Below are 13,458 nucleotides of genomic sequence, written 5' to 3'. Positions count from 1 at the left end.
GTTCCAGGTCCACACAACATCCACAATATTAGTGAGCAAGCCAATGGATCCGATATTAAGGAGCATGTCTATCCATAACGTCCATGAGGCCTGAGCAATGGACCCTCATCCTCTCCTCTCATGGAGGCTCCTGTGTATCACGTGGTCTGGGGCAGCATCCAATCAGAGAAAGGAGATGCTGAAGCAGGCAGCGACTCTGAACATCGCCATCCTTATCAAAGAGGTCTCCAATAGATTCTCCGTCTCCAGGTCGTTTTGACAGGAAAGGGACGTATACTTAGCGTCGAAATGGTGCAAATGATGGAGTCGCAATGCGAGTACTTTATGTATTTTCCTGCGGTCCCCATCTCAGACCTATCGGACCCGGCCCGCTACAGAACGCTCCCCCGGAGGAGTCATCTGTACCTGGGCGAGACCGTGCGCTTCCTTCTGGTGCTGCGGTGCAAAGACGTTCCTACTGGAGGGACGCCGACGGACCTTCTGGGTAAAACATTCATGTGGATTGAGAATGAGAGAATGAATTTAGAGTATAGACATATCTCCCTTAAAGCTTTGCATTGTCTTAGACAGCTACCCGTCACATCCGATATCCATTCAGGCTCCCTCTATCAAACAAAAGCGGATATACACAAACAGACATGCTAAAAAAGTAAAACTAGAGACAAAACATATTGCCACGTTCAAAAAGGGTTGGCGATCGCCTTCCTTTGTGTTAAATGATTGGTGTTGACACCGTTTCTCTCACCATGTGACCGGTATGTGCCGCCAGGGGGCGCCGCAGGACTGGGCTTCGGCAGCGAGACCGCCAGCGGCCGGGCCTGGAGGGAGCTGGCCGGCTCTCTGTGCGCCGTCGCCAGCGTCAGCCCCGGCGAGGGCAGCCGCCACCGCTCTCACCAGGTCCCGCATCACCACGACTACGACGGCAGAGGCGCCGAGGATCCGGAGGAGGACTACATGGCGGTGGCGGAGGCGGCCATCGCGGCGCTGGGCAGCAGAGTGGACCCCCGGTGCCGCGGCTTCCGCGACTGCAAACCGCTGCTCATCCACAACTCGATGGGCAGCGGGGAGCGGGAGTTCCGCAGGGCACCTGTGCAGGTAGAGGGCCATTAAAACCAATCCCAAGCAACTTCCTTGAAACAAATAAACAACAGACATAAACAGAAATACACAAACCCATACGTAACCATGCAGCCATAGGAGAAATGCATTGTCTCTATTAAAACCTTGTGTCTTCTAGACCATATTTCAGCCTTCAGAGATATTGTCCTCAAGAAAGCTAGGTCTTCATGTTTCCTGGTCTCCCCTGTCTAGTCTCCACTGGACGAGCCCGTAGTATTGAGCGATGAGGTCATCTTCCCTCTTACAGTATCGCTGGACAGACTTCCTGTGAACACTCTGAAGGTCAAGGTCAGGTTTGTTTTTCTGTCTGTTTATGAATGAAAATGACCAAACAATATTTGTATCTATTGTATTATATTGTTCTACACCTTTTAAACATATCATGTGCTGGTGTGTGTGTGTGTGTGTGTGTTTGTGTGTGTGTGTGTGTGTGTGTGTGTCTGTGTGTATTCGGGTGGGTGGATTTGTGTGTGGGTGGATGTGTGTGTGTGTGTTGGTGGATGTTTGGGTGTTTTTGTGTGTGTGTTTGTGTGTGGGGGGGGTGGATGTGTGTGTGTTTGATTGGGTGTGTGTGTGTGGTGTGGATGTGTGTGTGGGGTGGATGTGTGTGTGAGCAGGTGATGGTTACAGTGTGGAAGAAGGAAGCAGAGAATGCAGAGGTGGAGGAGCAGGGCTACCTGAGCATCCTCCAGCAGCAGGTCCCCACACACACCTTCAGACACGACCTCAACACCTTTAAAGCCCAGGGTAACACACACACACACACATCCACCCCCACCCTGACACACACACACACACACACACACAGACATCCACCCCCACCCTGACACACATGTACCCCCATACACACACATCCACCCCCCCACACACACACATCCACCCCCAAATACACACACATCCACCCACACACACACATCCACCCTAGCACATCCACGCGTGTTTATGCAAGATTCAACACTTGGTTACATTTAACCTCAAAGTAGTTAAAGCCCAGTTAACTCTTAACGTTTTTAAGAGTTAAAAACGTTAAGAGTTAACGTTTTAACTCCCCCCTCCCAGTGAGCACCACCCTGACGGTGCTGCCTCCTCCGACCGTGCGCTGTAAGCAGATGACCGTCTCGGGGAAGCACCTGACCGTGCTGAAGGGTAAGCAGCCGTCCTCTACACTCTGTTCTGCCGTCAGCCTCTTCAGAGACCCTCTTGGATCCTCCTGACCTTTCCGTTAAATTTGCCGTTGACTGGAATGCACTACAAAAACACCTCAAACTGGTCAAATTAATTTCCATCCCGGCCTTCAAAGATACCATCTCACACCTTCTAAAAGATTCCTGCAACTGCTTCCCCTCCATCTAACCTTCCTCTCAGTCTCCTGTCTCATATGTACACCCATACCCGCTGATGTATGTTTTTTTTTTGTTTGTTTTTTTGTATGTTTTTTCACAATTGATATTTTGCTATAAGTTTATTCTTGCTATTCTGCCTTGTTTATGTAATCCTGTTCTTTGCTTGTGCTCGTTGTATGTCTGAGTAGCTGTATGTTAACCCTGTGTTTGTGTGCTGCTGCCTCTCTAACCCATCCTTTCTCACTGCCCCTTTTCCCTTCTCCCCCAAGAAGCTTGTGCTTTTTGAAGAAAGAGAAACAACAATATATATCGCAGTCGGTACAGTAAGGAGTACTTAGAACCAAGTGCAAAGCACCAACAATCGCTAGGATAACCCACTCCCTGTATACAACAAAGATTCATTCCACTCATTCATTCATTCAATCATATTCATTCCACGCGTTGTCCTCACTGTCTTCATGTGAGTTAAACGTGTGGCTGTAGGTTCAGTAGGACCCGTGTGCTTGACGTCCCTCTGTAACCCTGGTGTGTGTTGTCATGGGGGGGTCTCAGTGCTCAACGAGTCCTCTCAGGAGGAGGTGAGCGTGAGGGACGTCCGGATAATGCCCAACCTCAACTCCTCCTTCCTGCCCATGATGCCCGACGGCTCGGTCATGCTGGTGGACAACGTGTGGTGAGCACAATGCTTCTAGTTAAAGATCTAATATCATGCTTTTTGGGGTTAATAATTGCATTTGGGGGTACTGCTAGAATAGTGTTACATGACTGTATGTTATAAATACACCTTATTATTCTCACACTGTTTCATCGTCTTTCAAAAACGTTCTGTTTAACATCCTGTTGCGTTAAGGCCCCCCTCCCGAGTAGCCCAGTCTGCTGTGATTGGTCATTACACCCACTCTGTTGCAATTTGTCGAACGCTTTGCCCGTGCGTCTCCAAATTCACTCCCCCGAGAAGTTGTTAACATTGCGAGGCGCGACTTCTGCACTTCCACTGCAGTCTGATGTAACACTATTGCGGAAATAAAGTTTGATGGCAAACAAGTTGATGTAGTCTAGCAGACGCAAAACATATAAAAGCATACGTCATATACAACAGTCTAAGTCTAAAGCAAAGGGTAAGTCAAAATAGCATGATATCACCCCTTTAAGGGTGCTGTAGCTACGTTTTAAGAGGTTTTATTGGAGTGTCATTTGTTATAAATGGTATAGCCATCCGTAAGCTATTAGTTAGGGAAATGCTCTGTGAGAGTAACTGTTTTGAATTGCTTTCTTGCTCTTTTCTGCTCTCTTATCTTCTATCTTCTAATAACAGCAGAGCGTTGTAATAAAGGGTCTATCTGTCTCCAGCCACCAGTCAGAAGAGGTAGGCATGGCCTCCTTCTGCAAGATGGAGAGCGCCACCTCCAGTTTACCCAGCATGCTCAGCACTCTGGAGGAACACGACTTCCTGTTTCAGCTGCACCTCAACGACTGTCCACAGGATGACTCCAAAGAGGTGGGAGTGTGCCTCTGTCTGCAAATGTGGAGAGAGAGAGAGAGAGAGAGAGAGAGAGAGAGAGAGAGAGAGAGTCTGACTGTGTGTTGATGTTCACCCTCTCTGTTGGCCTGGATGGATTCACAGGGGCTTGAGGTTCCCCTGGTCGCAGTGCTGCAGTGGTCCACAGCCAAGATGCCCTTCACCAACTGTATCTACACGCACTACAGGCATGTGGCCAACAGTCCCCCACTTGGAACGGAGCTCTCTTTTACACCTGATTGACTGTAATCCGACTAGATTTGATATTTATCTGTTGTAACATATCAGTGATTGTTTTTTGAAATATTTCTAAATACATACACGAGGGACAGTATCTTCAAGTTGGAAAATTAAATCTGTTTAGTGAGCATTATTGTTGTAAATTTACATCGCAGATTTTATTTTTGTGTCTTTCGGTCGCTCCACTATTCAAGCCACATTGATGGCTCAAACTTTCAATGAAAGTATATTCCTGTTTTTTTTAAACAAGCTTCTGGTTGCCAGGTTACCCAGCCTCCGTCTGGACCGCCCTCGCTTCGTGATGACGGCCAGCTGCCCGAGCTCCGTCACGGTGAAGGAGCACTTCAGGGTCAAGTACGTGCTGCTCAACAACCTGCAAGACTTCCTCGCCGTGCGACTGGTCTGGACACCGGACGGTACGGTGGACAAAGAGCAACATTCTGATTGATTTATCGATGATTGATACTAGACTAGTCCTGATCAGATTAGATGGCGTGAGATTGGATAGGATTAGCTTGTACTGGATGGAATGTGTTGACGTTATTGAACACGACATGCTACATTAGACGACCGATGCCGTCAGGTGAGATGAGTGACCTGTGACCCTCCTGCTCCCGTCCGCTCAGGCCGGGGTCACTGTGATGATGCGGACCTGAGCGCCGTGGTGTGCCACACCCCCCTGAGTAACCTGGGCCACTGCCGCCGGGGCAGCACCCTGTCCTTCACCGTGGCCTTCCAGATCCTCAAGCCGGGCCTGTACGAGGTACCTAACCTCCTGCTGCCAGAGGCCATGTCCTGGATAAACACCTTCACAGATATGAGAGAGCGAGAAAGCAAGAGTTCGAAGACAAAGGAACTCCTGATCTGGAATCAGGCTTCATGTTATGTACCCAAATTGTGTGGATCCCTCAAACATGCACTGACCAATCAGAACAGCCCAGCATCGCTCCTTCTCCGTATTCTCAGTAGATTACACCTCGCTAGAATTGACCTCTTGAACAATACAGTTATATCACATGAACAGCAGTGAGGCACTCTGACTGAAATCCACTTGTCACCTTATAAATTGAACGGATATAAAACATAATAACCCACATGTACTTATGAGAGATTGTCTGCCAACAAACACAATCTTGAGTAAAGTATCATCAAAGAAAGTATAATCAAAGATAAAATGCCTCTACCACATATGAGTTAGCATAAAGCTGAGACATGCACAATAACAATCACTTCTACACGGACAGTAAGCATGTATTCAACTTACTCAGAACAGTACCACTGTGTGTGTGATCATAAGGCAGGCAGTGTTTGCCTCTAACTGTAGTATTAACTAGTTAACCTCAACATATTAAGTTTAAGTTAAGTGAGAGAAAGAATGAAGGGGGCTCATAAAGCCCTCCCTTTCTCTTCCTCTCATGGTGAGCTGAGCCAGGTATAGAGAGGTGTACAGCTTTAGGGGTCAACCTGGGGTCAGCCAAGCAAACAAGGTTCATCTCAGTGGTGGCAGAATATGTAAACTAGTAACATGTGTATGTTACTCAGAATGTAGTCTTTTATTGATTTTTCTATACTTATTTCATTCATTTAGGCAAGATAATTCTTTCTTTAAACCTATGGTGAATGTATCTCATGATCACACACAAATACAAATCACATACATGTACATCTGGAGTGTATAGAAAAGTACAGTTAGAAATTGAGTAGTGAGAATAATTAACGTGTTCACATATTCCAATAGTACAATTTGTAGGTAAGAGACAATTATATGTGGAGTGTGCGGCTCTATGGAATAGATACGTTTTATATATATATAGACGTTTTACTTGAGCTTTCTTGAGTTTCTTTTCCATTCGTTCTTAAATGTGACCTAATGGTTCTGTCACCCCTTCCTCCTCAGCTGAGTCAGCACATGAAGCTGAAGCTACAATTCACCGCCTCAGTGACCAACCCGCCCCCTGATGCCCGCCCACTCTCACGTGAGGACCAATCATCTGAGCTTCTACTCTGAGTATTTGAGCTAGCATGTGGAATATACTGATCAGTTGTGCATATATAGTCAATCCCAGTGGCTGGCTGGAGAGAATGGAGGGCAGGGGTAGCTTCCTCGATTGTGCAAATGTAACATGGGGCAAATGTGGGGCAAATGTAATTGTGTGGGGCAAATGTTAATGTGTATCCCCCCCACGGGGGGGGGGATACACAATTAACAGGCTAGATGGATTCCCTGAACCAATCATGGAAGAGATGCCCTGATTATTCAGAAAGCTGGTAGCGGTCTTTGTTCTTTATTGGCTCATTCGGAGGCAGACACACTCATTTGAAACAAAAGCATTTCACTCACTTCTGCAGGATGGCTATGATATTTCTAACAAATGACACTCAAACGACAGCTGTTCAATCTTTTGACTGCACCGTTAAGTCGGCTGTCTAAAACAATCTGCCATCAGACACAAAATATTGGTTATGTCTCGTACTGATGCATTTAACTCTTAATATGTCATATTATGGAGTGGGGATGTTATGTAAATGCGGATGCCCTTTCAGTGTATCACATGTATATCTGTAAATATATTCCACGCGTATAATTAGGCAGCTCTAAGGCAATAAGGCAGATTAACATCACATCTGCAACAGCAAACCTGACTCGCTATTTTTTCAGTTTACTTCGACATTGGGAAGAAAGCGTGCGACGGATGGCTCGACCACCGGGCCTCACCGAGCATTTATGCTGAGGATAAAACCCAGATTGAATTGGAAACAGCAACACACCATCTGCTCCCTGCTCACTGGTCAAAGAAACCATCTCTTTTACACACGTCAGCAGACTCATCTGCTCAGTCTTCGTGGGGCTTTAGACCACGGTCGAGGCGCAGACAGCTGCGGGCTGACGGGACCTTTGAGTCCCTCAGGCCGTTCTTCCTCTTGCAGGCCCTTTGGGTGGAGGCGCTGTATATCTGACGGTGTGTCCTTCCTCCCGGCTCTAGGGAAGAACAGCCCCTCCAGCCCAGCAGTGAGGGACCTGCTAGACCGCCACCAGGCCAGCCTGGGCCGCTCGCAGTCCTTCTCCCACCAGCAGCCGTCCCGCTCACACATCATGAGGTACGGCGTCCTAGCTGGAGGGATATCACTGCCCAATTGGCTAGGTGGGTTAGCCACTTAGCTTCTGTTTTACTAGGTGGGGCGTCTGCGCATTGCTACTTTTGAATCGTTTCATTGCGAATGAAAAACACAGTCTCCTCCTTTAGGACAGATAGTTTGTGAAGACGGCCTTAGACCTCGAGGTCTGTCGGGGTTCTGGACGTCTGTCAGGTTCTAGGACTCTGTCAGGGAATTGAACCTCTCAGAGTTCTGGCCCTCTGTCTGGTTCTGAACCTCTCAGAGTTCTTTGCCTCTGTTGGGTTCTGAACCTCTCAGAGTTCAAGGCCTCTGTCAGGGTTCTGAACCTCTCAGAGTTCAGACCCTCTGTCGGGTTCTGAACCTCTCAGAGTTCTTTGCCTCTGTCGGGTTCTGAACCTCTCGGAGTTCAGGGCCTCTGGCTAAAGCAGAAGTTCTTTGAATGTTTGGTGAAGATTGGTAAATACTAATACTTTGTAAATACTGGTGATGTACCAGTGTGGTGAAAGTTTTCTAATTCATACCCATTTTTGGCAGAGAAAGAGCGATAGTTAGGTAAAGGAAGACAAAGAAGGAACTCTCTGCTTCTCCTTTCTTTTGCCTCCTTTTATCACGCTGGAAACATGTCATCAATCTAAAAAGATTTGTTAGTTAGAGCTGCAGCCAAAGCACTTCTTACTGGCGAGGAGGAAGGGAACTGATGAAAATGAATTTGTTTTAGGACACACACAAGTGTGGTTTGATAAAGCATGATCATGGGAAAGACACACACAGCGATTGACATAGCATCTTTAATGAGACAACGGTTGGATATTATTATAAGGTTTGAGGAATAAGAAATCAACACAATAAAGAAGTCAGGAGAATGCCAGGGCTATTCGAATGCTAACTAACTTTAAACTTTTCAATTCGATAGAGAAATTAAGCTATCTATACATGCAATTTATATAAAGACCTTTTAAAAAGCAACATTTACATTTATATTTAGGGCATTTAGCAGACGCTTTTATCCAAAGTGACTTACAATAAGTACATTTGTCTGAAGGTGAAACAATATATCGCTGATGGTACAGTAAGGATGTTCAGAGAACAAAGTGCAAAGCACTAACAATCGCTAGGTTAAGCCATTCCCCGTATACAAAGTAACAATGTTAACAAGGTTATATAATATGTACGATATATCATTTTATATTATTGAGAGTTTCGGATTATATCATTTTTTGTAAGTAATTTAAAGTTCAGTTCATACAGAAATCCCAACTAAAAGTTGGAAAAGCAAGACTTGAAGATGACATGTTGTTTTACAACAACAAAAACCAGAACTATAAAGTAATGTCAGGCTTCTGTTCATGATTTGCATGGCTAAAAATATAACTACGATACTCTTTACAAACAGAATTATCTATTCACAGCTTTTGGGATAAAACAGTATTTACAATTAAAATTCCACTCCTGATTTAATTTGAATTTATTCATTTTTAATTCTAGTCAATATCTTTAAACCATCATCCATTGGTTAAACGATTTTATTCATATTTAGCGATGTGCAACTTATTTGAAAACAACTTCTACAGGAAGTTATTATTCTTTCTCTGATATCCTATGAGCAATAAAACAATCAACAGGCCACCAGTAACACAGCGCTCAAACATCGCTAGCTGCTTCGGATTTTGTTTACCTTCATGAATGCTCAGGGACGTTAGCGGGGGGCTTTGAAACGGTGGAATAGGTGACTGATTCATCCCCCTCACAGCCCCCCTCCTCCCCACTGGGGGGCCGGGCCTTCCCACTACCAGTCCTGTGTTCAATGGAGGCGTAGACCAGACCCGCGTCCGGCTCACTCTGGTCGTAGGACAGGCGTTGGGTGGGCTCCCCCTGCCCCAGGGACCCCATCGTGTCGGGGTCTTCTGCACACATCGGGGGGGTCTGCTTGTTTCCTGTGCTCTTCTTGCGTCTGAGTACTAGACCAGCAACAATCAGAACCAGTAGCACTGTACTCACTGCTACAGCCAGGTAGATGTGGGGCTCCTTAGAGGGGCCCTTACCCCCAGGGGCCCTGGAGGTGATGTTATTTTGACTGTGAATGTTCTGATCCTTTGAAGCAAAGCCAACTGATGTCATATTAACGCCGTCTTTCATCAGAAGGCAGCGGAGCCCTGCGCTGTCGAGGGGTTGTGCTTTCGGCCGACGGGCTACACATTGCCCCGCCGTCTCCTGATGATTTATCTGGTTGCTTGTCCCCTGGACTGACCATCTCAGACGGACACCCCGACATACTCCGTCATAACTATGTACAGAACAAATGAAGTCGTCCTCCTGAGTGATCCCACAGAGAACGGAGAGATAAATGGTTTCTTCCTCCCCATATTTTCCATTTGAATCGTACTGCTGACAAATGTAGAGTCCAGCGTCTCCAACGTTAATATCGCTGATATTCAGAAAACAGTCAGGCTGCAAACTCAGTCTGGAGGCTTTGGATCCACTGAGAATATCTTGTATCCTTTTTCCTTTTCTGATTAACTCGATCGTCGCCAATCTGTTTCTAGCGTAGATCCATGTGACCGAGGAGCATTGTGTGTAGCTTTTGAGCACGTTGTTACACTTCAGGGTCACTGAATCCCCAACTCTTTTATAAATGTAGACAGGAGGATCTAGAGCAACACAACACAAACTACTAAAGGACAGTACATAACAGGTGAAATCAGCCATGCCTATGTCCTTTCGCTGTCTCTGTCACTCTGTGGTTTTTCTTCTTTTTTTTCTCCATTTAACCTGTAGAAAGGGGAACTGTATGTTGATGACGTAATTTCATTTCCTAACCCACTCTTCATTCTTAAGTTTGGATTGAGCTTTCTTTGATTTTTCACATTTGTGGACCGCATTTGTAGACCGGAGCATTTATATTAAACATTTATATATTAAACTTTGCTTTTGTGACAGGATCCCCCCATTTTATACAGGTTAGAAAAATGAGCAATTCCTTTGAGCCGCAGTCGCACTAGCAGAAAGGAACGTGACAGGGCAGACTTCATCCATCTTGGATCCGTCAGAGGGATCTCTCGGCTTCTTTCTCAGTTCATCTTTTTCTCAGTGGTCGAATATGTCCTAGCATCCCAAATCTTCCTAGCATTTATATAATCTGCCGTTATTTTCTGTCCTCAGAGGTAGAGGTTGATATGGAACAAGCCAGTGAGCGTTTCTAACGTTCTGCAGAGGTTCACAGTCTGACCAGTGGTTTCCCACGTCCCCGACTAGACTACAACCTCTACTCTCCCTGGGAGAGTGTTAGATTACAAAGAAACATGCGAAAGATGTAGTACTAGTTGGATTCAATCATGTATGAAACAAACTGCTGGTTCCAAGCAAAAGCTAAAAACTTAAGTGAAACAATTCGAAGTGGAAGTCAGACTGTATCCCATCCTTTAAAAGGGATCTGGCCTCATCAGGGCTGCTGCTGGGAGGAGTTTAGTACGGTCCTGGTCACTTCTTGTCTTTTTCCCTGGGGGGGGGGGGTCGGTTGTAATATGTCTTTCATTGCTGTTGATGGGGTCTTTTATTCCCAGTCTGGATCTTTGGTTTGGGTGGGAGGTCTTCTTTAAGCACAGCCCTGCGTGGGCGGGACTAGCAGGGCTGCGTCTCAAACAGACGTCTGTGGGCCTGTGAGCAGTGCAGCGTCTCCCTGTTGTCAGAGTTGGGGATCGAGCCCGGATCTGCAAACCCACAGTTCTACTCTAAACCCAGTGAACGGGGAAAGGGAAGGGTATAGACTCAAGTGCAGAGAGGGTTACCTGAAGTGTTGTTTATTATAATGAAGTCTTTGGGCAAAAACACAGAAGATCACAAAATTCCAAAGCGAGGGCAAAATCCAAAAAGGGCAAAAGGTCCAACAGAGAAGGCAAAAGGTAAACTCAAAAACAGGTAAAGCTTCATCAAAAAGACAAAAGTTCAAAACGTCATACCAGAGGGGCAAATCCAAGTGGGTAGTCCAGAGAGCAGGCAAGCGGTCAAAACACAGAGAATCAATAGTAATGTCCTATACAAGACTTAGCTTGGGTCAGAGTAGAAACGTGGCACACCAAAGACTAAGCACTGAACATAGGCAAAAGCAGGGCTTAAACACATGGCTTAATTGGTCAGGTGACAGGAGCAACAAGACACAGGTGACAGGAGTAATTGGCAATGCAAGGAAACAGAAAATACTTAAATAACACATGCACGGCCACTAGATGCCACCAAAGTCCAAAGTGCATAAAACATTATTCAAAACCATGGCACCTGTACTGTGGACATGAACCCAACACGTCTTTACCGGTCTGTTGAACATGCACTTTACTACGTTTGTATGGTTTTAGATGGTTTTTCATTTTTTAAATGTATGTTGCTACTATTGTGGAGGAAGCTCCGTGTGGTTTGTGTGTGTGTGTGTGTGTATGTGTGTGGGGAGACAAAGTTAATGAGTGTGAAAATTCATGTAAAAAGGTTGTGTGTTGCCCCTTTAAATTATCAATGTAAATAACCTTTTATATAATGTGCTTCAACTGTGATCATTAAAGAATGGATGACATCAAACTATTGATTGAATCTGTGTGAATTTATAAAATAAGTTTACCCAACTTAGACCTTAACTTAACTTAAGGGAAACAATTCCGAAGTGGAAGTCAATCATCTTTTTTCATATTTTTTAATGGGAACGAATGAAATGTGTGTACATATACCAAGAAAGAAAGAAAAAGATGTGATATCATGTCGGCTCCTCCCGTATCTCGCGTGTTAACAAGTTCCTCTTTCACTCAACATAGAATCATATCACATATACAATCATGGTGCCATCATAAGGGTTTCTGGGGCAACATGCAGTTGTTGGTCATTGCTCTAAAATATTTTAAAATGCTGCCATTCTGTGTCTCTATTCCTGTGTGTGCGTGCCTGTGTGCGCGTGCATGTGTCTGTGTGTGTGGGTGCCTGTGTGCGCGTGCGTGTCTGTGTGCGTGTTCTTGTGTGCAGGACGGGCAGTGCCATGGAGCGGCGCGCTATAACCCCTCCTGTGGGCTCCCCCGTGGGGAGACCGCTGTACCTGCCCCCCCCAGACAAGGCACTGCTCTCCCTGGACAAGATCGCCAAGAGAGAGTGCAAGGTTCTGGTGCTGGAGCCCATCTGCTGAGAGACGGACGGGGGGAGGAGGAGAGCGCTAGAGCGAGAGAGAGACGGGGAAACAGGAGTTAAACAGAGTTAAACAAGAAGTAGATTGAGTGACTGAAGGCAAAATAGCAGAATATAATAATCGAGTACAAAGTGTACACAAGTAACTGCTAGGTGGGGAAACTAGACAAAAGGTCATATTGAGTTGGTTTAACACAAAAGAACAGGAAACAACTTCTGGGGATTCAGCAAAGCATTGTTCAACAGGACAGTCCTTAACTAAAGACCGTTCAACAGGACAGTCCTTAACTAAAGACCCTCCGACAGGACAGTCCTTAACTAAAGACTGTTCAACAGGACAGTCCTTAACTAAAGACCGTCCAACAGGACAGTCCTTAACTAAAGACTGTTCAACAGGACAGTCCTTAACTAAAGGCTGTCCAACAGGACAGTCCTAAACTAAAGACAAGGGCTGTGTCTCAATTAGGGCTGCATTGCCAGGTACCTCACAATTCAATTCAATTCTTAAGGTCTTGATTCGATTCGATTTGATATTGATCCAATTGCTTCGATATCAATTCAATAATACGTGCAGATGACAAAAATACCTAAATATTATTTAGAATTAACCATTTCAGAATTAATTAACCATTTCATTGTGCTTTAACTAGCAAAAAGGGAATACACCATTGTATAGTATTGTTCCTGAGCAAAACTGCAGCATAAAAGTAATAATCATAACATGGACAAATGTAAAACGGCATGTGAGTCTGCTTTTTTATTTTTATTTATTTTTTTAATGGAAATAATAGATTAAAAAAAATTCTGGGTCGAAATTGAATCGAGAACAAATAAATTGCAGTGCATTGATGAATCGATATTTTTACCCAGCCCTAGTTTCAACGGTGAGGAGGCTTCCTTTAACCTCAGGACCTATAAAGGGAAAGTCCTTGTTAAGGAGCTACTTTGTGAAAGTACTTGAAT

General features: G+C 45.3%; 1 protein-coding gene across 1 annotated transcript; it reads left to right on the top strand.

The window, feature by feature from the left end:
* Positions 1 to 288: 288 nt before the first annotated feature.
* Positions 289 to 12,496, top strand: LOC307076588 (trafficking protein particle complex subunit 14-like; the record flags this gene model as incomplete). Its single annotated transcript, XM_079737635.1, has 13 exons — positions 289 to 484; positions 770 to 1,095; positions 1,312 to 1,407; positions 1,737 to 1,866; positions 2,179 to 2,265; positions 3,015 to 3,135; positions 3,813 to 3,960; positions 4,087 to 4,169; positions 4,486 to 4,637; positions 4,848 to 4,984; positions 6,119 to 6,197; positions 7,206 to 7,320; positions 12,340 to 12,496. The coding sequence occupies 13 exons, from the start codon at positions 289 to 291 to the stop codon at positions 12,494 to 12,496; spliced, it is 1,827 nt and encodes a 608-aa protein (XP_079593761.1).
* Positions 12,497 to 13,458: the final 962 nt, after the last annotated feature.

The sequence above is a fragment of the Pollachius pollachius genome, assembly GCF_949987615.1.
Source record: "Pollachius pollachius genome assembly, chromosome: 6".
Classification (NCBI taxonomy): domain Eukaryota; kingdom Metazoa; phylum Chordata; class Actinopteri; order Gadiformes; family Gadidae; genus Pollachius; species Pollachius pollachius.
Note: the sequence above shows the minus strand (reverse complement) of the source record. Positions and strands in the feature narration are given on the sequence as shown.